At 49.0% G+C, this 24,375-nt stretch overlaps 2 protein-coding genes across 4 annotated transcripts in view; one reads left to right on the top strand and one right to left on the bottom strand.

The window, feature by feature from the left end:
• Nucleotides 1-2,184: 2,184 nt before the first annotated feature.
• Nucleotides 2,185-7,455, bottom strand: GIP (gastric inhibitory polypeptide). The gene is made up of 4 exons (XM_054396415.1): nt 7,382-7,455; nt 6,221-6,367; nt 5,771-5,902; nt 2,185-2,272 (listed from the first exon to the last, which is right to left on the bottom strand). Exons 1-4 carry the CDS (start codon nt 7,453-7,455, stop codon nt 2,185-2,187), a joined length of 441 nt encoding a protein of 146 aa, XP_054252390.1.
• Nucleotides 7,456-23,872: 16,417 nt separating this feature from the next.
• The window catches only part of IGF2BP1 (insulin like growth factor 2 mRNA binding protein 1), a 37,248-nt gene continuing 36,745 nt past the window's right edge, over nt 23,873-24,375 (top strand). For all 3 annotated transcript variants that reach the window (XM_054396397.1, XM_054396396.1, XM_054396395.1), the window contains exon 1: nt 23,873-24,047. In XM_054396397.1, the coding sequence (XP_054252372.1) occupies nt 23,873-24,047 (175 nt within the window). The remainder of the gene's footprint in view (nt 24,048-24,375) is intronic.

The raw sequence follows: 24,375 nt of genomic DNA, 5'->3' as shown, positions 1-24,375 counted from the left end.
GAGGAGCGGGGGACACCCTATGGGGAGCGGGGGGCACTGGGGACCTCGACTCCCTCGGGAGGGTCTCTCTGTGTGTGTATGAGGGGCAGGAAGGAGCCTGCAGGGGTTTGGGACCCCCCCCCCCGGGGTGCGGAGAAGCGCTGCGGGGGGCGGGTGGGTGTCCTCTGTGTCCCCCACCGAGGTGAGGGCAGACCTCAATGGGAGGGGGTTTCAGTCCCTCCGGGGTGGGGTGATCTCCCCCTCCCCGCTCCGAGGGAGGTGAGGCCCTGTTTAGGGGGGGTGGGTCTCCTCTGTTGGGGGTTCCCCCCCCGTCCCAGGGGTGAGGGGGAGTCCCAGTATGGGTAAGGGCAGTCCCCCCCTAATGGGGGTGAGTCCCCTCCGCGGCAGGGTTTCCCCCCCGAGGTTGGGGTAGCTGTTATTGGAAGGGGTTTTAGCTTCCCCAGGGGTGGGGAGACTCCCAACCTGTGTTGGGGTCACTGCCCCTAGGTGGAGGAAGGTAAATCCTTTGGGGGATGTTCCCCCCACCCTGGACTGAGGGTAGCTGTCACTGGAGGAGGTTTCAGTCTCCCCAGGGGTGAGGAGGGCTCCACTTTGGGTAGGGGTGACCCCCTAGAGAGAGGTGAGGCTCTGTTTAATGGGGCTGGGTCCCATCTGGTGTCCTCCACGGGGTGCAGTGGATCCCTGGTTTGGGGAGGTCAGGAGGGAGGGCAAGTCCTTAGGAATCCTTTGGTAGCTCAGCTGGCTCCTGGCTGGGTTCATTTCCCTCAGCCCAGGCTGAACTTCAGCACCCACAGCTGATGCCAACACTGATTTTTAAGTCATCACCCAGTGGCAGGGCTCAGGCACCTGCAAACCTGGTTCAGGATGGTTCTGTCTGTCCCCTGGCTCCATCAGCTGCAGTTCACTGGCAGCTCACAAGGTGTGACGTGACCCTTACAAGCCTCATTTGGTTGGGTTGTTTTTTGTTTTTTGGTTTTTTTTGTTAGCAATTGAGCAATATTTTACAGCCCCATCCCCAAGTAAATTCTTCTCTGAACCTTATTTCAGCTTCAGAATAAACTCTTTATTGCTTGCATTAAGTAAAACAGACAACATGCACAGAACTGAGTGTGTAGAAGACACTTTTCCTCCTTTTCTTCTGTCTTGGATGGAGCTCCTGGGGAAGGTCCTGGAGTTATGCAGCCCTAACAAAGCAGAAAAGGGAGAGAGAAAAAAAAACAAACAAACAAAAAAAAAAAAAAACACAACAATCTTTTGGTGCTGCACTTAACCTATTGCCATTTGGTTCCTGTAGAAAAACGAGGCAGAGCTTATTGCCTCCTCCAGCCCCTTCTGACACCTTGCAACCCCGTTTTGATAGCAAGACAGATATCAAAGGTGGGATCTGGTAGGATGTACCTACAAGTCTGGAGCTAAATCAGCAACTGGTGGGAAGGGGGAGATGCAAATCACTGTTTTCTCTGCAGGAAAAAGGCTGTGGTGTGAGCTCAGCAGTTGTTTTCTCTCTCTGCTGCCTGGCTGCTGGGCTCACATTGTCTGACTGAGCTGCATGGAATTGTCTGTAGCACAGAGCTGCCTCTTATTTCCAACCTAGATTTATTCAGGGCCAGTTCATCCCTTTTTGTTCTTGTGCCAACTTTTGCCATTAGCATAAACAGCTCTTTTCTTGCCCCCCCCCCCCCCTTTTTTTTTTTTTTGTTTCATAGATGGTGACTTTGTTTCTCTCAGCCTTCATTTTAATCAGCTAAGCACGGGATGAGCTTTTCATCCCCCCCTCAAGTCCCCTCAGGACCCTCCCCTGCACCTTTGGCATCCCAGTTTCTTGTCTTGCTTTTGTGGATGCCTTTCACAGCAGAGTACAATGCACAGGGGAAAAAAAATGGAAGTGGTTTGATGCTCATGGGGGAAAAAAGGGATTTACAAACCTCCCTTCTCTGCACTCTAAGTGTTTGAGATGTGTTTTGCCCATCTCTGTTGTGTGGATGATCTGAAGATACTTTTGTGGAACCAATCTGTGGCTCTCCAGTCAAATCCAGCAGGGCTGTGCCATGCCAGCAGTCGGTGACTATCCAAAGAAATCCTTCATTCACGGATTGGGCACTGCAGAAAGTATCTTTGGGGCCAAGGGCTGGGAAAGGATCTGTAAGGGATGCTTGTGGCAAGAGGAGGAGGGAGGGGAGGCACTCACGTTGGTCTGCAGAGATCAGTCAGCATCAGCCAGGCCAGGAACTCCTGGTTCAAAACATCCTTCAAACCTTCTGGACAAGTAAAGCTGCAAGAAACATGCCAGGAAATAGAGGAGAGGCAAGGATCCAGCCTGGTATCCCAATCCCCTCAAAAGTTCACGGGGACACGCCTCGGATTCATAGAATGCTTTGGTTTGGAGGGGACCTTGGAACTAGATGACCTCTAAGGTTTCTTCACAACCCAACCCATTCTATGAGATCTATAAATGATCAATTCCAACCTCCCTGCCATGGGCAGGGACACCTCCCACCAGCCCAGGTTGCTCATCCAGCCTGGCCTTGAGCACTTCCAGGGAGGAGACCTCCACACAACCTCCCTGAGCAACCTGTTCCAGTGTCTCCCCACCCTTACTGGAAGGAATTTCTACCATCCTTGACCCTACTAAACCCACAAACCCCTTTGACCTCTTAGACATGGTGAGCACCTTGCACACAGCAGTACCTTGAGCTTGGGCACCTTTGGGCTGCCCAGCAGTGACCATGTCTGTCAGGCTCTTGGGGGACAAGAAGAGAGAGTGCAGTGACACCCCCACCACCACCACCACCCCCCTCCATCACCCAACCTCCTCTTAGACCCAGCAGGCATCAAAACAAAGGCTGAGTGTGGGTGAAGCAGCATCCACCCTCACAAAGGAAACTCTTTGTTCCCAAGGACTTTCCCCTGCAAGCCACGTTTTTTTTTTTTTTTAAAGCAATTAAGGGGGAAAAAAAAAAAAACAAACCAAAACATTAATTTCTTTTTTTTTTTTTTTAAATGAAGCTGATTGAGCTGATTCATCTCCAGCATCAAAGCTTTCCCTTCCCCCCATCCCCTCCTCCTCTCCACCCCCATGAACAGGTTAGACAAACATCTGTCAGGACCAGTTTAGGGCAACGCTGCTCCTGCTTTGGAGCAGAGGTCAGACTGGCTGACCCCTGGAGATCCCTCAAAGCCCTCATTTCTTTGATTTGGGCTTTTCAGCATGAAGGGCAATTCTCAGTGTCTGCTTCTCTGAGTGCTTGGCCTGAGACACCTCTGTGAACCACAGCTCAGCTCGTTTCCCCCAGCTGGGGTCATCCCCCACACCCTTGGCTTTCCAAAGCAATTTTCATCCAAAGGCTGCCAAAAGCCAACAAATGCCCCCCAGAAACCCTGTTCTGGCTGAGTGTCCCATGACTCCCTGCAGTTAGGAATTCCATTTTCTTTCTTGTTTTTTTTTTTTTTTTTTCCAGCCAGAAGAGCTGGGATTGTGCCTGAAAGGTGGGGGGGGGGGAATGCTGTGTGTGGTAAGTTCCTTTTCTCTTTCCCTCCCCTCCTTCCCTCTTCTTTCCACCATTTTAGGACTAAACAGCAACAACCTGTTAGGATTTGATGCTAGAGGAACCATCTCCCTCCCTCCTTTGTTTCTGGGTTGTTTTAAATATAGAAAAATGCCTGAAAACAGATTTTATTCTATTTTCTTCTCCCCCTCACTTGTCTTTAATTTGCTGTTTGAACATTTTGTGACATAAGCTCAGACTGGGGGGGGGGGGGGGGGGGAGAGGGGAGGGGGAGGGGAGGTGAAACAAGCTATTGACAGGCTGGGGATGTGCTGACACAGCAGAAAGCCTTGCAGGGGTGAGATGCACTCAGTGTGCTCATGGCCAGATGGCTCTGGAAATGATGCTGCAATGGAACACTCCATCTGGGCTTGGTTACCTTGCCCAGAGGTACCTGGGCTCAGCAAGCTCTGTTGACATCATCATCATGATCAGGATGATTTTAAGATTATAACAGCTTCAAAAAAAAAAACCAAAACAAAACAAAACCAAAAAACCAAACAACCCCCCCCCAAAAAAAAACCCAAAACCAAACCCCAAACCTCACCAAAATATCTCTACCCTTTACCAGGGATGCTCAGAGAGATCAGAATCACAGGACAATAAGGATTGGAAGGAACCTCTGGAGATCATCTAAGTCCAACCCTCCTGCTGGAGTAGGTTGAACCCAGAGCAGGTTGCACAGGATGGTGGCCAGGTGGGTTTTGAATGACTCCAGAAATGGAGATCATAAGATCATAGGATGTTAGGGGTTGGAAGGGACCTTTGAAGATCATCAAGTCCAACCCCCCCTGCCAGAGCAGGACCATAGAATCTAGCACAGGAACACATCCAGAGACCTCTCTGGGCAGCCTGCTCCAGTGCTCTACCACCCTCACAGCAGGGGGAAAAAAAAATCTCCTGATGCTTAGATGGAACTTCCTGCACTCAGCTTTGTGCCCACCTCAGAAACCAACCAGGAAATTCCTCCTGGGCCAGGCAGCATCTCTCCTGCATGGCTTCACATCTAGCTGACCAGCTTTTCACAGCAGGAGCTTGCAGCAGCAATAGGAGGGAAGGATCAGTTTGCTTCTGCAAGGGAGGGCATTCTGCTGTGCTTCTCTGCTCTGGTGAGACCTCACCTGGAGTACTGTGTCCAGCTCTGGAGCCCCCAGCACATGGGCATGGACCTGCTGGAGCAGATCCAGAGGATGGGAGGGATGGAATCCCTCTGCTACAAGGCCAGGCTGAGAGAGTTGGGGTTGTTCAGCCTGGAGAAGAGGAAGCTCCAGGGAGACCTTCTGGTGGCCTTTCAGGACTTAAAGAGGTCAAATGAGAAGGCTTAATTAGACTTTGGAGCAGGGCCTGTTGTGACAGGACAAGGGCTGATGGTTTGAGACTGAAAGAGGGAGAATGAGAGTGGAGAGAAAGAAGAAATTTGTTATGCTGAGGGTGGTGAGAGCCTGGCCCGGGGTGCCCAGAGAGGTGGGAGATGTCCCATCCCTGGAACCTTTGCAAGTCAGGTTGTTGGGGGCTGTGAGCAACCTGCTCTGGTTTGGGATGTCCCTGCTGACTGCAGGGGGGTTGGACTGGAGGAGCTTTAAAGGTCCCTTCCAAACCAAACCATTCTATGACTAGGATTTAAAAATGAAGTGGCCAACATGCTGAGGGTGTGAGCCAGAGGGATTTTTTTTTTTTTCTTCCCCCTGTGTGGGTTGATTGGATCAAATCAAAATGTTTTGCAGAAATACATCAATTTTATCTTCTTTTTGACAGAGTTTTTCTTTCGAGAGGGTTTTGTTCTGATCAGGTCAAAGCAGTTGGTTTTGACTCCTCTGCCAGGATGATGCTGGGATGTCAGGGGAGTGGAGGAACTTCAGCTTCAACCTTATCAAAGTGTTGGGGTTTGATGAAGCTGTGTGCTGGCACTTGCTGAACAAAAATAAGACCCCAAACATCTAGATGGTTTTCATTTATAGTTTGTGAGGAATTCCAGAACCAGGGAGAGGGTTTTTTTATCCTTGTTCTTTTCCCTCACTCATGAGGCAGAACAGCACAAAATGAAGTTTCCTTTGGAAATCAAAATCCTCTCGTTTTCCTACGTGACACCCCTACCATCCATACCTGTCCCAAAACAGTCCTTCAGAAGCTGATGGTCCCAAAGATCTCTTCCAGCCTCACCAAGTGATCAACACTGGGGGACCTCACCCCCACCCACCACCACACTTTCTATTCTCCCAACTCACCTCTGATTTTTCTTGGCCTTCAGCAGCCAGGCGAAGAACTCTTTGGCTTCCTGAGTACCCAGGTCCAATCTTGGAGCATTCGCAGCTGATACTTGGGGCTCAACTTCCCTCTTGCTCGGCTCGATGATGTTGCTGGAAGGGTGAAACAGGGAGGTACCACCTCGAGATGCCACAAGAGGGCGACAAAACTCCGCTTTGCCGCCGCCCCCTCCCAGCCCCGCCGGTAGCAGCCGAAGAGCTCTTTGAACAGGGAGAGGAAGAGTTGGCGGTGTGCGAGCAGAAACATTTCTAAGACTTAGGGAAAAAAATGAAAGAAAGAAAGAAACCCAACTCCCTCGAGAATCGCTGCTGCGAGCCAAGAAAAATATCCTCGGCTCTGCATTCTTCTGCAGCCATTAGCTGGCTGACGACAGCTCTGCGCTTGGATCGTTGCAAGTCCGCGGCACTTACTCGCTTTTTTTCTCCCGCCTGGTTAGCAACCACTCCACGAAGTTCTTCTTCAGCATGTTGTCCATCGTGCGGCTGTAATCGCTTGCCAGGGTGGCCTCAGAGTAGCGTCTCTGCACTGGTCTGGCGCTGGGAGTCCTTAGGCTTACGCTGGGGTGGAAGAGCAGAGGGACAGTGAGACCTGCACAGCCCAGCAGAAGGCATCGCGGAGAGTTTTGCTCGGCTCGCACATGGTGGACCACACAGTCCCTACGGGCAGCAAGGTTTGGTGGCCACTTCTAATCGCTCATGGTACAGGTGACTCCATTCCTGCGCTGTAATGGGAGGAGACGGCCAGAGAAGGGACTAACGTGGATGCATTTTGCTGTCAACACAACTGAAACCCAGCTCTGACAACCTGGGAGGAGAGGAGCTCTGGGTGCTTGCTGATAGCCTGGTGTCAGTGTGGTCTTGCCTGCTGTAGTCTGGTTTACCTGGATTTTGACTCCAAGCTAAGGCACCAAACATGCTCAGGTTACCTCCTCCAGTGAGCTGCACCCTTAAGGTCAAGGAAGCCTTTGAGAAGCTTGGGGTGGGTGGCAGAAGGCAAGGACAGACATTGAGACCAGTACAGGTCTCAATAGTTGGTGGCTTCCTAAGTTATGAGAGGATTCCAAGGCTGATTCTTTTCTAGCACAACTCTCTGAGATTTAAGCTGCTCCTCCTGCTCGACTAAGGATTCTTTTGGATCATCTCAGGTGGCAGTTGGAAATTCTGTAGCAGGAGTCAGGGGAAGAAAGGGAAACTCTGTATCATGTACCTGGTCCTGTTTTCAGAAGCATCCCAATACCTCCTAGCCTTATGCAGGTGAGATGATTACATCTCATTTCTAGTTTTCAGCCAGCTTCCTTCCCTTCTGGTTGACTTCCAGCTCATTCCTCCTGATCCAGAGCCACGAAGTTAGTAAGGAAAACTTGGGAGTTCCTGGCTCTGGCTCAAAGGCTCAAGGCTTTAGTTTGATCTCTCTCTCCTATCACTTGCTCATCTCTGTACACTGGCTGTTATCTGCAATCTACCTCAGGACTCATGTTCTCACCTACTTACCAAGTAGGGAAAGAGTCCATTTGCCTCCAGTGGGGAGCTGGAAGAGGCTCAAAAACCCAGTGAGCTTTCCAAAACACTTACCCTGAGATGTTCTCTTCCATCAAAACAAAGCCCAGAGAAGCGAGGAGCAGAGAGAGGACTTTGAAGGACATCATCGTGGTGGCTGGTTTCTCTCTTCAGAAGCAGAGGGCAGTCCTAGGACAGATGGGACACAAGTGAGAGGAGAGGGGACCCAGAGGGATCTCTGGTGGCTGGGCACGTGCCTGTGCTTGTAAATGTTCCTTCAGCCCTTGTGCTCTGAGCAGCCTTCTCCATCCTACAAAGCCCTCTTCTGCCCTTCCCCGTTAAATTGCTCTTTCAATGCCCAATGCTCTTTCCCACCCTGGTGGCTTTTAATGTTGTTTCCTTATACTTTTATTGTAGCCATCAAATTCTTTGTGGGTTGTGCATTCCTGGAGGCAAGGGCTTTGTCTTCCTCCCTGTTTACAAGCTGACCCTGTGGGTACCTCATTGTGCTTTAAGGGTCGATTCAAGCTGGAGGATGTGAGCAGGGACGGAGATTGGAGCAGGGAATTCAGCATCCTGCTATCCCACCCTCTGGGTTTTGCAGGATTTTAAGGAGCCTGAGCTAATTTCTGGGAGATTTGCTGTCGGGATGGATCCCTCCTGTAGGGTATTGGAGCCACACTCAGTGAATATCTGTTCTGACAAATATCCCACAGGCAGTGACAGGATCGAATTCCAAGATTTATTAGTTTCAGGCTGTTCCTACTCCTCACATCCACAGCTCAGCTCAACAGCCCTTGGACATTTGAGCTCTTTTAATTACTATTCCAGCTCTCCAAGCTCTGTACTAAACTGGGTTTAATCGTGGCTCACAGATCTGTTTTGTTGTCCCTTCACCTCAGCTGGTTCTGGAAACTCCACCAGAGAGCTGCTGTTAGCAGCAGGAATAATACAGGACCACAACGAAAAGATTTAGAGCAGGACTCAGGTACCACATCCTTCACCAAGTGATTGATCTACTGATAGAACTTTCATCCTCTGAGCAGTTATTTCTGCATTTCAAGCAGCCCAATTATTGTTTTGGAGAGAGCAAAAGTCTTCCCATTTGGGGAAGCATTCCAGCTTTTTTTTTTTTTTTTTTTCTCCCTTTTAATCTGGAAATTTGTGGCCTCTTTTACAAACATTTTCAGCCCTTCCTATTAAGCAAGAAAAAGCACTAAATGTGTTAAATGACCTCAGATAGAGCAAATTCTGAGGAGAGCCCTTAAAAGCAACAGTGAAATATTCTGAACACCACTGAAAATCCTTCAAATGCTTTGAGTTTCAGCAAGGGGGAGAAAAAAAAAAAAAAAAGCAACCTGGGCTGGTGGGAGATGTCCCTGCCTGTGGCAGAGGGGTTGGAACTGGATGATCTTTAAGGTCCCTTCCAACCCAACCCATTCTAGGAGTCTATAAAAAGACAAAATGTGTTAAGAGCAGAAGTGAATCCTGTTATACAAAACCCCTGAAGAGCATTTTACATGTGGAGGGGGGGAAAATCAGGTTTAAATTATAGAGGTTTTCCCTCTTAGTTGGTTTTGTTTTGTTTTTTTTTTTTTTTCCTCCATTTCCATGTATTGGGGATAAAATTGTGGGTTATGATGAGGGCTCTGAAAATAGCTAAATTGGGCAATAATTTAGTCCCACTTAAGGTAATTCTTTGTGATGCTGGAAGGGGAAATGCATTGCAGCCTTCATTTTAAGGGAGGACAGGCACAGAATCACAGAATGTTAGGGGCTGGAAGGGACCTGCAGAGATCTCTGAGTCCAACCCTCCTGGCCAGAGCAGGATCAGCCAGGGCAGGTCACACAGGAACACATCCAGTTGGGTTTGGAATGTCTCCAGAGAAGGAGACTCCACAACCTCTCTGAGCAGCCTGCTCCAGGGTTCTTGCACCCTCACAGTGAAAAAGTTTTTCCTTCTGTTCCCATGGAACCTCCTCTGCTTCAGCTTGCACTTATTGCCCCTTGCCCTATCATTGGGCAGCCCTGAGCAGAGGCTGTGCTCCTCCTCCTCTGCAGAATTTAACCCAGACAGGAGGGAACAAGCAGTCCATGCTTGCAGAGTGTGGTTTGAAAACCATCTGTGAGTGACCCACAGGATCCCTTTGCCTGCGTGGCACCCAACTGGAGGAGTCAAACTCTGCTAGCCCTGCCTGGCAAGGAGCTTGCTGTAGATTTGGGACACCTTCACTGCTTGGATCCTGTGATTTGACTCCTTCACAACATCAGAAGCAACTGGGGGCACTTTTTGTTTGTTTTTTGTTTGTTTGTTTGTTTTCAGCATGAAGGTTTTCCAATCCCCTCTACAACACTGCTTTAGGGAGGAACAAAAAGCATTATCCCCTTTATAGCTATAGCTGAGAGGTCCCAAAAAGCAACTAAGAACCAACTTCTCCTCATTTCCCTGCACAGCTGCAGATCCCAACCTGATATTTGCCATGCACCAAACCCTCCTCTGCTTCTGCCTTTCTCTTTCCAACCTGACACATGCCCTGCTGCAGGTCTTTTCTGACAAAGCTACTGAGAAAAAGGTCAGTTTGGGGAAAAAATTCAGCCAAAATCACAGGCTGTTCCTGCTCTGGCTGCTGCCTGACCCTCAAGCATGGTAGAGGATCATCAGAGGTCCCTTCCAACCCCTAAGAGTCTGTGGTTTTAGGGAAAAAAAAAAACAACCAAACAAAAATTCTGGATAAAAAACTAGTTTATAAAGAGAGATTAAGAGAGAGTTTCTTACCTTTCTCCTTCTCTGAGGCTGCCCAGAGGATTTCAGCTCTTTCTAGAGCTGAGGAGACCCTTCAGGGCTTTTTATCCACCTTAGCTGTGAAGGACCAAACCCACTTCCAGGAGGTAAACAGGAAATCAAGCACCTAATCAAAGCAATTCAAACCCACTTAGAGCTGCTTCATTAGGTCCATTGACCTGCAGAGGAGGAAAAAGAACCTTTTAAGATATGTTTACATTAATGGCAATTAAACATTATCACAAAACCAGGAACAAGCAGGGATCATGGTGCTGGGCTAAACCTTAGCTCCCATCTTCCACCTCCTTCCATGGTAAATAAAATAAAATAAAATTCAAACAATCCTTAGCTTCCCCTCTTTTTTTCTCTTTTGCCAAGTGCTATCTTGAGGAGCTCCAATCTGCTCCTTCTCTTCCTCACAGGAGGAACAACTTGGCTAAAATCAGCAGCTCCCATCATTGTTATTTTTGTCACCATCAAACCTGAGCATCCCCAGAGTGATTCCTCCTTGATTGCTCCAAGGAGGTGCAGAACCCAGCGTTGGTGTTTGCCAGCTGTGGGCTGCAACCCCTTGTGCCAACCCTAAATACTGAAGGCAGCATCTTTCCTCCCCAAACATGCACTCCAAGAGGGAGGGGGGGGAAAAGAAAACCAAACTTGGGCTAAAGAGTGGCAGAGAGGAGATTTGTAGGAACTGGTGAGGCAGCATTGGTTAACCAGGTGGAGGGTGGTGGCACAGCAGCTGTGAAGGGTGAGGGGTAGCAGCTGGGACCTCAGCACCCATTTGGGTTTTTTTTTTTTGTTCCTTTTCCCCTGTCCTGAGTGAGTGATGAAGTGTTTGCCTCTGGCTCTGCAGCTGCTGGGGACATGGGTCAGTGAGGCCACCACCTCACGCTGCCCTTGCACAGCTGGATCCAGGGGAGCAGATGTTCTGCAGATGTTAATTGTGCCATCAGAGTGCAAGGGGTAAATCCACCTCCCACCAGCTCTGCTGTGACTGTGTTCCTGCTGAGATCTTCTCTGTGCTGTCTGCCCTGCTTCCCTGTGGAGTCCCTCTAGGAGAGCTGGAACCATTAGCTTCATGTCTACATCCCCTGGAGACACTGGCACAGGTTTGTGGATGCCTCCTCCCTGGAGGTGTTCAAGGCCAGGTTGGGTGAGACCTTGATGGAGGAGGATGCCCCTGCCCATGGTGGGTGGGTTGGAACTGGATGATCTTTAAGGTCCTTTCCAACCCAACCCATTCCATGGTTTTGGGGCTGCTACCAGCTGTGTGCTCACTGCTCTGAGCTCCCTCTCACACCCAGCTTTGGTCTGTTGAAGGAGCAGAGCAGGATTAAGGTTGTACCAACCTACCTCTCAAGCTCAGCTCTGTTCACCTCGCTCCCAGAGGGAATCAGCACCCATGGCTGTGCCAGTTTGTTGAGCAGAGTCCTGTCTGCAGCCTGCTTCCTCCAAGCAGCCTGAACTTTTGCAGGAGGTTATCCAAGTTACAACCTTCCCCTCAGGTCTAGCAGGCTTTGTATGTGTGTGTGTAGCTCAGGAGGGCTGCTGGGAACAAGAACCCAGCACACCTGGATGGAGGAGGGATGAGAGAATCCTCCCAGGTTTGTGCTGGCTCAGCTGCATCAAGGATTTGCAATCCCTTTCTGAAAAGTGGAGGTTTTCTGCTCCTTTGAGAAGTGCTGCTTGGAGACACAGTCAGATACAGGCTGGTTCCAACCAATCCTGCACCAGAATCCTGGAGAACATAGAAGTAAGGAGCCCTGGAGAATGTGGAAGGAAGGAGCCTTGGAGAACATGGAGAAGGAGCTCTGGAGAATGTGGAAGGAAGGAACCTTGGAGAAGGAGCTCTGGAGAATGTGAAAGGAAAGAAGGAGACCTGGAGAACACCTGGAGAACAATAGAGAAGGAGCTCTGGAGAATGTGAAAGGAAAGAAGGCACCCTGGGGAACATGGAAGGAGGGAATGAGCCATGGAGAAGGAGCTCTGGAGAACATAGAAGGCAGGAGCTCTGGAGAATGTGGAAGGAAAGAAGGCACCCTGGGGAACATGGAAGGAGGGAATGAACCCTGGAGAACATGGAGAAGGAACTCTGGAGAACATAGAAGGAAGGAAGGAAGGAAGGAAGGAAGGAAGCGCTCTGGAGAATGTGGAAGGAAAGAAGGCACCCTGGGGAACATGGAAGGAAGGAATGAGCCCTGGAGAATGAGCTCTGGAGAATGTAGAAGGAAGGCAGGAGCTCTGGAGAACATGGAGAAGGAGCTCTGGAGAATGTAGAAGGAAGGAAGGAGCTCTGGAGAATGTGGAAGGAAAGAAGGCATCCTGGGGAACACGGAAGGAAGGAATGAGCCCTGGAGAACATGGAGAAGGAGCTCTGGAGAATCTAGAAGGAACCACATCCAGCCTTCTTTAGTGCTGGCAGAGCTGGCAGGGTGGCTATGCAGAATCCCAGCATGGTAAGGGTCAGAAGGGACCTCTGGAGACCACCCAGTCCAACCCCCCTGCTAAAGCAGGGCACCCACAGCAGCCTGCCCAGGAGCACCATGGCCAGTGGGGGGGTTTGAATCTCCCCAGAGAAGGAGACTCCAGCACCTCTCTGGGCAGCCTGTAAACCACCACAAACTCCCTGGCACAACCAACCTCTCCAGCATCTATTTCCCATTAAGATAAAGGCTCAGGAGGCCTTTATTAGTGCAGATTAAGAGTTCAGTGCTATTAGGGAGTAATTATTACTTTCCCAGGAACTGCTTAGCACATGGGCTTAGCCCTTTGGCTAGCAGCACCCGAGCGTGCCAGGATCTCCAGAAGCTTTTCACCCATGCAGGAGCTGGGTGCCTGCTGCAACAATAAATGCAGGGCTACAAGAGCCACAGGTCACCAATCTGCACTCCCAGCACAGTTGCTGATCAATAAAAAAAGGGAAAAGAGTTTATCCTGCTGCCTTTATGATATGCATTCTGGGCACTTCCCTCCTGGCCAACTAGGATATCTTGTTGCTCCAAAGTGCAGCCACCTATTTGTTTGCCTCTTATTAAGTGCCTCTGTAGGATATAAAGTTAATAGAGTGAAAAGAAATGATCCAGCACCATTAAGTGCTGACCTTGGGTTCAGCAGTTGTGGTTATTCCAGGGCAGCTCCTGAGGATGCAGCTTGGACAGCAGCAGCAGCAGCAGCACTTGGAAATTTCTCACAGTTTTTCAACCAAAAGAAAACTTTGGATGTGCAGAAGTTGTAGGCTGATGGAATTGGGTTTGGTTGGAAAAGACCTTTAAGGTCATTGAATCCAACTGTTCTCTACCTCTGGTGCTGAACCACAGCCCTCAGCACCACGTCTCTGCCTTCTTGAAACACCTCCAGGGATAGGGATTCAACTACCTCCCCTGGGCAGCCTGGGCCAGGCTTTGAGAACCTTTCAGTGAACAAATTTCTTCTGGTGCCCAACCTAAACTTCCCTTTGTGCAGCTTGAGGCTATTTCCTCTTGTCCTATCACTTGGTACTGGGGAGAAGGCAGGTGGCATGGTCACATTCCAGCCTGTCTGGGTGATTGACACCTAAAATCCATGACTGCTGGACTTGATGATCCTGGAGGTCCTTTCCAACTGAAGTAATTCTGTGATCCTTTGACAATGTTGAAGCTCTTTGTGCCAGTTCAGGTCTGGGAAGTGCAGAGGTGATTGCTGAAGAGCTGACCTTGAGAGGGGCCATGTGCCCACACCATGAGGGTGGTGAGACACTGGCACAGGTTGCCCAGGGAGGTGGTGGAAGCCTCATCCCTGGAGGTTTTTAAGGTCATCCCTGGATGTGGCTCTGAGCAACCTGATCTAGTGGAGGGTGTCCTTACCCAGGGCAGGGGGGTTGGAACTGGATGATCTTTGGGGTCCCTTCCAACCCTGACAATTCTGTGAGCTTATTCCAGGGTTTCAGAAGGTCCCATTAGGGATGCAAACCTCCTGCTTCAGCTCCAGCTCACCACAGCCACAGCAGCACCAGCCCTGTGGTGTTACTTGTGCTCTGCTGCCTCTACTGCCAACACAAGTGGCTTCACAAGCTTCAGCTGAGTCCCAGCTTCAGACAGAAGACACTGCAGCTTAGGTTTCACCCCAGGTTTCACCCTGCATTTGTCTCCCTGTAAATTAGAGAGCTGAAGCTGCCCTGCCTGCTCCACACAGTGCTGAGCCCTGCTCTGCTCTTCTCTGTAGCAAACCTGACTCAAGGATTTGGTGTTTCAGGAATTTGGGAAGCTCACAGCTGTGTTACTGAAATGGTTCTTCTGCTCTGCTTTGAGACACCGAAACATCTCAAGGGCAACTTTGATGGCAAAGCATTTCAAGTATTAGGTGTCCCTGTAATCATGGAAAACAGGGCTTGAAGTAACCTTAGGAGGTCACTCATCCCCTCCCCTGCTCCCAGACAGCCTCAGCTCCACTTGAATCACTCTGGGGGGGGATGAGGCTGATCCATTCCCTAAACTTTTCAGAAATGGAAATGCTACAAACTTCCCTTTCTTAGTGTTCAGCTCTAACATCTCTCCTTTAATGGCACAGTTTCAGCCTCTCTCCTGTTCCTGGTGGATGCAGTGAGTGAGATTTTCCCCTCTCCTTCTGGAGCAGCACTCTTGGGTTGCTGGTTTTGTGTGGCACCACTCAGGGCATCTCTGCTCTGCCAGCAAAGGATTTCAGGTGTTGCATGTCCCAGGTGAAAAGAAGACTTTCTGCTCCGTTCTGTGGGCAAGCTTTAGGCTGACCTGAGATTCCTGATTGTATCCAGCCGTGAGCCATCAGTATTGGCATTTGCTCTGCTCCTCAGATCACAGCAAGGAGGGAAATCCCAGGCCTTGGAGCATCGTTCAAACTCTGATCTTGATTTGGGACCCATTCTGTTCTGAACTCAGCTTTGCTGCTGTCAGAGAGGCTCCAAGCTGTGCTTGGGAGCTCATTTCTCTCCCTAAAACACCACCAAGGTCTTGCAGAGGAAACAACTCCTGTGTGCTTTATCCTCACACATCCTCTTGCACCTTTGCAGAGCACAAGTCCTAAATAAGAGATTCTTTCCCCCAAACCTTGACCTCACAGCCTGTGTCCAGCTTTCCTCTCCCTTCCCAAGACTGTCTGGGATCCCACTGCCCACTCATATCCCCAGCTACTGTCCAGCACCTTCAGTACCTCGTGTGGCAAAGGCTGGTGCTGTCAGGAGGGGAAACCACCCACCCCAGACTGGGTGCCAGGGCTCTGCCAGGAGGCTCAGACTTTCCAAAACGTGGTGGAAGCAGCCTTGGCTCCAGCTGAAGGCAGAGAGGGTTTGCCTGGCTCCTGATCCCATCCCTTGTGCCAAACCCTGCCCAGTGCTCACCTCCAGTTGCACTGGGGACAGGAGGGGGGAGCTGGATGGCTTTACAGAACATCTTTGGAGTGATAACTGCTTCATCCTCTCTGCTGAGCTCACAGCTGCCTCTCCTTCCAGTGCTTGCAGGAGTGGACCAAGTTTTGCTCCCCCCCACAACAGCAGATATGGTTTTCAAATGCCAATATTCCCTTTTCTTTTTCAACTGCAAATAAACCCTCAGGCCTTTTATGGCTCCAGAAGTTGTTCTTGATGACCCCAGCTCACAGGGGTGGCTGTCTCAGAGCTTTCCTGATCATGACTTCTTTGGGAGGGGAGCAACAGGACAAAACAAAGCAAACCCCAAAATCCACAACAACTTCAAATGGGAACCTCAAAACAAGGAGAGTGTGGACTTCTTGCTGCATGCTCTGCTTCTTGCTTTGCTCTTCAGTGCTTGTTGTGCTCCCCCCAGGACAAAAAGCCCACAGCAACACCTGCACCATCCAAGCTGGGAAGATTCAGTTGGAGCACTGAGCTGCATGTATATATTTATATGTTAAAAACCCCCTCACGAGTGTCACTTTTATCTCTGGAGTGATCACTGTAGCTGCTTCCAGAGGCTGGAGAGATGGATCTGGGCTTTCTCTACCTGTGCCTGACCCTGTTCACAGCTCTCCTGATGCGAAAACCATCTTTTATTCCTCCCTTGGAGCAGAGATGGAGCCAAAAAAGCCCTAAAGCAGCTGGGGAGATTAGAGCAGTGGAGCTGCAGGAAAGGAGAGGAAATAATCAGTCCTGCTAAATCCCAAGTTATGTACCAGCAGGACAAGGAACTAGACAAGCCCTGTCCACGGCAAGGAGCCTGCCCAAGTGGCTGGGTCAGTAACGTGGAATTATTTCTTTCTCATGCCCTTTTTGCTCTCCTAACATCACCTTTCCAGCAGCCCAGCAGTGCTGGTTGCCCCAGCACAGGCAGTGGGGGTATGGGGTCAAGGTTTTCATTGGGAAATGACCTTTCTATACCTTTATTTCCCTTTGTTGTTGTTGTTGTTGCTGTTAAAGTGACACACAACAACAACAACAAAAAAAAAGAGATACACTTGTTTTGGGGTAGAAAGAATTAGGTATTAGTGGCTGAGCCTTTTTTTTTCCCCCCTCCCCTTGGTTGCCTCCTGCTACAAGGAGTTGAAGAAGCAGAGGGATGGGAAGCAGGGAGTGCTGTTCTTTTGGGGGGATTGAAGTGGTGCCTTGAAATTAGAGGCACCTCCCCTCCTCCCCCCAAAAAACGTCCTCCTGGAGCATAAACCTGATATAAAATGTGTTTATTTCAGACTGGTGGGTGGGTGGGGGGAAATCTGAGACAAATACCTCCAGTTACTAAAAGGAAAACACTTAATCTGGGCTTTAGAAGTGCTGCAAATGTTTGGAGGGGGGTTCAAAAGAGCAGCTCCTACTTGCAATAAGGTCAGGGGGAGTTCAGCAACGGCAGGATTCATCCCCCACGATGCTCTCCCGGCTATGTTAGTTTAGTTTATCGTTGTACCAAGAGCAGAAGAACTTTTTTCACCACCCCCCCTGCTGCTCCAGCCATCTCCAGGGGAAATGGCTGCTCCCAGCTATCTGTCCAGCTGCTGCTGATGGTGATTTTGGAGGCAGAAAAACTGAACTGACAGGTTAGAAAGGTCTGCTGTGAAGAAGTGGTGGCACATTCATTTGGGGAGGGGGGGGGGAGGAGGAAACTGAAAATCAAAGGGACTGTCTGAACACCACCACTCAGGGGCTCGTTCCAGAACCATTTCCCTTTCCTCCCAGCTCCAAGTTTGCCACTTACCCAAAGAAAAAGGCAGAAACCCCCAAACGGAACCATTTCCACTGCAGGAGATAAGAAATAAACCCAGGCAAAGCAGCTTTGTTTGGTGGGAATTTGAACATTTCTCTGTGTGTTCACAAACCCCAACAGAGAATTCAGGTTATGGGCTCCGAGGAGACCTGAGAAGTGCAACCAAGCCCCAAACCCTGAGCAGAACTCAGCACCATGACCTGGTGGGAGCCCAGAAACTGCAAAGCAGCAGATGGAGAGGAGAAACAAATAGTTGTTTGGTTGTGATTTGCTGTTGGGGTTTGTTTTCAAGAGGCTCCAGCTTTTTGAGGACCAGAACTAAAGGATTTTTCAGGATGGGAGTTGATTTTGAAAGCCAGAGTCGTGTTTGCTTTGTTTTGAAGTGAAGCTCTGAAACGTTTAGGGGAAGAGGCAAATCTTCCAACAAGTTGCAGCTTTAACCATTTCCATCTTCAGCTGATCCTGAAGCTCCCACCCTCCAGGGAGGAGAGGGTCACTGCCCATCCTTTAGCCCTTTCCTTGGGGCTGAGGATGCTCCTTTGCTCCTGAGCTCCAGACGCCAGGGTGGGGGATTCAGAGCAGAAGGTTGCCAAGGAGCTACTTCAAACCTCAGTTTTTGGTTTTCCAGCAAACTCTTCATCTCACAACAAGTTTGCTTCTGGACAAATTGATCAAGACCAGCTTTAATCAGCTGGATCCCCTTCGATAGGAGCTGCATTTGCCAGCTGTGGATATTTTCCACAGGATGGGGGAAAAAAAAAAAAAATCCTGAACAAAAAGGGATTTAAATTGCACTTCAGTGAAAGGAAACATTCCCCAAGTCTAACCTTCATTTAGTTGAGTTCTCACCCAGTTCTTAAGGAGAGGCTCACTCCATATTCAGATTAATTCTGCTGCTTGAGATTTGATTGAAAGAAAAAAAGGAAACAAAATTCTGATTGATTTTTTTTTTTTTTCTCCCTCCTCTCCTCCCCCTCCTCTCTTCCCTTCCCTTTGTGACCTTTGTTTTCCTGGAAGCTTTCAGCCCCCTGTTTATTAGTCATTAACAAATGGTTTTAAACACTGAAAAAAAATGAAGATTCTTTTTAAATTGTCCCTAATTTTCTGGGGGTTTCCGAGTGCAGATTTATTAGACAATAATTAATCAATGTTTTTAAAGGTTGGAGAAAAAAAATTAAGGTTTGTTTTGTTTCCCCCAAATTTCCAGAGGTTTCCAAGTGCAGATTTATTAGACAATAATTAATCAATGTTTTTAAAGGTGGGAAAAAAAAGAAGGTTTGTTTTGTTTTCCCCAAATTTCTGGGGGTTTCCAAGTGCAGATTTATTAGACAATAATTAAGAAATGGTTTTTAAACATTGAAAAAAAAAAAAAAATTTTATTTTCCCCTAAGTTTTGGGGGTTTCTAAGTACAGATTTATTAGGCAATAATTAAGAACTGTTTTTAAAGTTTGAAAATAGGAAGACTTAAAATTTTTTTTGCAAGTTTCTGGGGTTTCTAAGTGCAGATTTTTTAGACAGTCATTAATAAATGTTTTTAAACTCTGAAAAAAAAAATTTAAACATTTTCCCCTAAGCTTCTGGAGTTTCCAGGTGCAGATTTATTAGACAATAATTAATAAATGTTTTTAAACATTATAAACATTGAGATATTTTTATTTCCCTAAGTTTTGGGGGGTTTCTAAGTGCAGATTTATTAGGCAATAATTAAGAAATGTTTTTAGACTTTGAAAAAAAAAAGATTTTAAAAATTTCCTCCAAGTTTCTGAGGTTTCTAAGTGATATTTATTAGAGAGTCATTAATAAATACTTCAAAACTTTGAAAAAATAAGATATTTTTATTTCCTCCCCACGTGTCTGGGGTCTCTAAGTCTATATATATTAGACAGCAATTAATAAATGCTTTTAAACTTTGAAAATATGAAGATTTCTCTTTAAATCTCTCAAAGTTTCTGGGTTTTTTTAAGTGCATCTTTAATGTTGTCCAATGAATTATTAGTGATATCACCAGAGAGGAAATAAAAACACCTTAAAGAAAAACCCTAAACCAAACCACCCCAAAAATAAAACCTCAACAAAACCAACCAACCAACCAACCAAACAAACAAAAAAAAACAAAACAAAAAATATCTTCCCCAAACCAAACAAAATAATCTCAAACCAAACATAACAAAAAACCCAAACAAAAAAAAAGTTAAAAAGAAACAACAAAACCCCCCAAAACCAAGCAAACAAACCCCCCAAAGATCCTCCCCAAAACCAAACCAAACACCCCTGGAAAAAAAAAAAAAACAAACAAAAAAACCAAACAAATTAAAGAATTATTTAAATGCTAACTGGCAGGAAAAGAAGAGAAAATATTTTGTTCTTCTTTACTGCTAATCTGTTATTAAAAAATAGTTCTATTTTAGATTTTTTTTTTTCTGTCTCAGGTCACCATCCAAGCAAACTGCAATCATTCCAACTTTTTGGATCAATCCCTCCCCCTATTTCAGGAAGATTTTTTTCCCCACCCAGTTTCAACCTTCTCCCTTAAAAAAAATAAAAATAAAATTCACCTCCTCCCCAGCACCAAAATGGCAACAACAACAACAACAACAACAACAACAACAAAAGATCTGAACCTGTAGATAAATTATAAAACCTCATTAAACTAATTTCTGCCTGAGATAGAGATTTAAATCTTTTCAATAAACCTCATCCAAACAAACAACAAAAAAACCCTCTCAAACAAAACCAAACCCCCCTCACAACTTTTGCCCAAATCAGATTTTTATGGCTTAAATCAGAAGCAGCTTTATGTTGGTGGGAGAGTGGGGCAAAAAAAAAAAAAAAAAAAAAAAAAAAGTGAAATTGTTTGTAAACTCACACGAAACAAAATCAGCTTCCTTGGAGGGCTCTGTAAAACTATAGCCCCAGTTAAAGAAAATCCTCCTGGGGAGGGGGGAGATGAGGGGAAGGGGGGGGGGAAGGGGAGAGCACAAAGGCCAGAGAAACTTTTCCAAGTGCCAGCCCTCTCCCCTCCCCACCCCCCGGGTGCAAACTGTTGCTCAGCCCCTTCCCTAGCTCCTGAAATCCCACTGGATTTGCAGTTCCATTTCAATCAGGGGAGAACCGTTTCCTTTGGAGGAAAGGGGGGGGTTGGCAGAGCTGGTTTTACCCTGGTGCAGGGGGGTGCAGGGGGGGGGGTTGGGGGAGCAGTTTTCTCACCCCTAAACCCTGAATAGGGGCGAGGGCAGCTTTTACCCCCCTGCAGATCAATGATTTAGTCCCTGCTGTTTGCATTCCCTAAATACCTTGCATCTGGAATGCTGCAGGAGGGGAAGGAGGTTGACTGATAGCCTTCCTTGTTTCAGATCTAAATTGAAGACTTCCCTCTTTGTTTGCATTTATTTTATCCTTTTTTTTTTTTTTCTTCCCTTTTTAAGTTGGTTTCCTTCATTTCATTATTGCCCAGGATTCTGTTACACGGGGAAGGCACTGGGGCAAACCAATAAAAGCAACAACAAAAGTATTCTGGTCAAGATGAGAAACAGATCTGCAGCAGACAGTTGATCATTTCTTTGAGCTGGGTTTTTATTTTGAGGGGGGCACTTCGCAGTGAGAGGAAGGTGAACCCTCAAGTTTTCAATCCAGGAAAACCTTAAAGTGTCCCTTTTTGAGCTGCAGGGTGTCGATTTCCTAGTTTTATTCCTCTTTTTCTCTTCACCTGTGAATTTGGAGCTTGGGTTTCACCCTGGACACGCCAGGAATTCCCACGTGGATGCAGCAACGCTCCTGAAAAAAAGAAAAAACCAACACAACAACCACCCCTCCCCCACAAAAAAAACACCCCAAACCCACAACCAAAACTCCTCTGGGTGATTTGATTTGGGATTTCCAGGAGAACCCAAATCATACATGATGGGAATGGAAAGATGGGAAACCAAACTTTTCCTTGGTGAGCAGCATCTACAGCATTTGAAAGCAAAAATCCCGGGATACCAGAAGAGATTGGATACAGGAGGGAAGGCTAAAGTTTTTTTCTTTTTAATTTTTTTTTTTTCCTTCAAATACTCATATCCCAGGATTTTTAGAATTAATTTTAATGATTTTTTAACCTTTTTGTTGTTGTTGTTTCTTTCTTTTTTTTTTTTTTTTTTTAGGAGGCTGTAGCACGGAGCAGATGTCCTTCCTTGAAGTTCACACAACTTCTGACTGCTGGCTAACAGCAAATTTATTTACTAACAAATTCTCCACGTGGCTCTTCCTCAGCCGGGAGAGAAAATAAATAAATAAATAACCAAATAAATAAATAAATAATAGGGGTGGAAAAATCAGAATCCCAAAATATTTACTTAATAAGAAATAAAAATATTTAACACACACACACACACACACACACCCCCCAAAAAAAAAGAAAAAAAAAGACAAAACCCACAGCACAACCCAGCGGGGTGGCACCGAGGACACAACCAATTTTGCCAGCCCCTCTTGGGGGTCGCACCAACCACTACCTCACCTCCCCCCGCCCAAAAGTCGGGGTGGAGAAAAGGGGATGGGGAAGGCAGGGCGGGCGGGGACGCGGAACTGGCTGCGCATCCGCTGAGGGTGCGCAGAACTGGCCGGGAGAGCCGCGCCCGGAAACCCTCGAGCCCAAAATTCCTCACTTTGGGAATTTTTGTTATTTTTTTCTAATTCCTCTCCCCCCCCCCCCCCCTCCCCCGCCGCCTCCCCCTCCCCGCAGGGCTGTGTGTGGGAGAACAGGCACAAACGGGAGCAGCTTTTCCCGTTCCGTACAATCGCTGGCGCGGAGGGGTCAGTTCGTGCCTCTACTTGCAGGAGGGATGGGGAGGAAGAGGAGGGTGATGAGGACGGGGGGCACACGAGACCGCAGCCGTCCCTCCCCCGATCGGCAGCATCCTGGCCTGAGCCCCCGGTTCACCGGAGCTTCCCCTCCGCCCGCCTCGTCGGGGAGGCAGGAAGGCGGTGGTGGAGGGGGGTGGGTAAATGGAGGCGGATATTTAGGTGGCGGGGGGCGGGGGGGATGTTCGCTGCTATTTTCAACCCATTTTGAGCCTAAAAATAAAAGTCTTCAGAAAAGGCAGGCGGGGAAGGGAATCGGAGGGGGGACTATCCAGGCGCTGCTTTGCCGACGGAGCGTCCACATCCCCCCTCCAAGCCCCAGGTACCTTTCCCAGCCCAGCTCCGTCGGGGAAGGACCCTCTTCCACCATGGGGCCCTTCTGTGATGAGGGAACCCCCCTCCCCCCGGGCTCAATTCCACCACCTCCCCACACCCTTCTCCGAAGGCTTCCGCGGGGCTGCATATCAAGGGCTTAAAACAATGCCGGGGACAATACCCCCTCCTAGGGGGGACACGACTACCCCAACCACCCCGTCGGGCTGGGTCAGCTCGGCGACGGGGGGTGGGGTGGGTGGGTCGGTGTGTCCCTCACACATGCCCCCGGCCCTTATCCATCCATCCCCAATCCTCTGGCGCCAGGGGACCTCCCGGCCCCTTTGATGCCGAAGTTTTTTACACCCAGAAGCTAAAAAAAAAAAAAAAGAAAAAAAAAAAAAGAAAAAAGAATCCCATTGAGGCACTGGGAGAAAAAGGGGTGGGGGGAGTGGTGGGGGGAGGGGCACGGTGGGGGCGGGGGTGCTGCAGCAGATGGGAAAGTGCCTCCGACGGGACGGAGATGGGCGGAGGAGGGGTGGGTGTGTGTGATGGTGGGTGTGGGTGTGTGTGGGGGTAAGGGATTAAAACTGGGGGGGGGAGGGGGGGGAACGGGACGGACACACACACACACGGGACAAGGCGGGGGTGGGATGCAGCTCGGCTGGAGGGGCGGGTGGGGTGGTGCGTGGAGGTAAATAACGTAGTATTTAAACGAAAATAAATAAATAAATGGCAGCCATCCCCTCCTCCTCCCCCACTCACACACCATACACACCCACCCCCCCAACCCCCCCTACTCCTCGCATCGGCCCCTCCCCCCTGGGGGGCCGGGCCCTCCCGCATCACCACGTGGCTTCCTCCCGCAAACATTTTCACTCATTTTTCCAGGTCGGTTTTATTTAGAGGCGGTGCCCGGCTGCCCACAGCCGTCCGGTGACACTCCAGTGCCACTCCGACGACTTGGGGGCGCCCCCCCCGCCCCCAACAAACCCCACAAACCAGCACCACCGCCCTACCCGCCACCACCCACCACCACCCAACCGGAGCCACCCCTTCCCTTAAGAATCCCCCCTCCCCATCCCTCCCCCCCACCCCTTTTCCCCTTCCCTTTTTTTTTTTCTCCCCTCCTCCAGACAGCCGCCGCCCCCCTCCCCAAAGCGCAAAAACGCTGCAAAAAGAAGAAAATAGCCGGAAAAAAACCCCAAACAACGAAAAAAAAACAAACCCAAAAGGAAAGGGTTTAAAGAAAGAAGACAACCTTATCCCCGAACACTTAACCCGCTCCCCAAGCCTGGCTGTGGGGGCGGCAGGGTGAGGGCTACACGGTGGAGCCCCCCCGGGAAGAGCAGCAGCAGCCGCAGCCACCGCCGTGCTCCGAGCCCCGGCGTGTCCCTACCGCCGCCGCCCGCCCGCTGCTGCCGCCGTCGCCGCCGCTACCGCCGCCCCCCGTCACCGCCACCATGAACAAGCTTTACATCGGGAACCTAAACGAGAACGTGACTCCGGCCGACTTGGAGAAAGTCTTCAACGATCACAAGATCTCCTTCAGCGGGCAGTTCCTGGTCAAGTCCGGCTATGCCTTTGTGGATTGCCCCGACGAGCAGTGGGCCATGAAAGCCATCGAAACTTTTTCGGGTAAGCGCCGTTATCTCCACTTCCCCTCCCCTCTTTCATCCTCCTCTCCCTTCCTTCATCCTCTTCTCCCCCTCCCTACAAAGCTCCGGACCCCCCCTTCGGGGCTTAACCCCCCTATACACCGCCTCTAAAAAACTCAACGCTATCTCCCTTTCCTTCCTCTCCCTTATCCTCCTTTCCCCCTCCCCACAAAGCTCCGGACTCCCCCCATGAATCTTAACCTTCTTTACACACCTCCCCTAAAAAACTCATCGCTATCTCCCTTTCCTCTTCCCTCCTTCATCTTCCTCTCCCCCTCCCCACAAAGCTCAGGACCCCCCATGCGGGG

This window comes from Indicator indicator, chromosome 37 (assembly GCF_027791375.1).
Source record: "Indicator indicator isolate 239-I01 chromosome 37, UM_Iind_1.1, whole genome shotgun sequence".
NCBI classification, from domain to species: Eukaryota; Metazoa; Chordata; class Aves; order Piciformes; family Indicatoridae; genus Indicator; species Indicator indicator.
Note: the sequence above shows the minus strand (reverse complement) of the source record. Positions and strands in the feature narration are given on the sequence as shown.

Coding starts and splice junctions, on each gene's coding strand:
- GIP (XM_054396415.1), bottom strand. CDS start 7,455: ATGATGTCCTTCAAAGTCCTCTCTCTGCTCCTCGCTTCTCTGGGCTTT. Junction 6,368..7,381: donor ATGGAAGAGAACATCTCAGG/GTAAGTGTTTTG, acceptor CTTCCACCCCAG/CGTAAGCCTAAGGACTCCCA. Junction 5,903..6,220: donor AGGCGGGAGAAAAAAAGCGA/GTAAGTGCCGCG, acceptor TCACCCTTCCAG/CAACATCATCGAGCCGAGCA.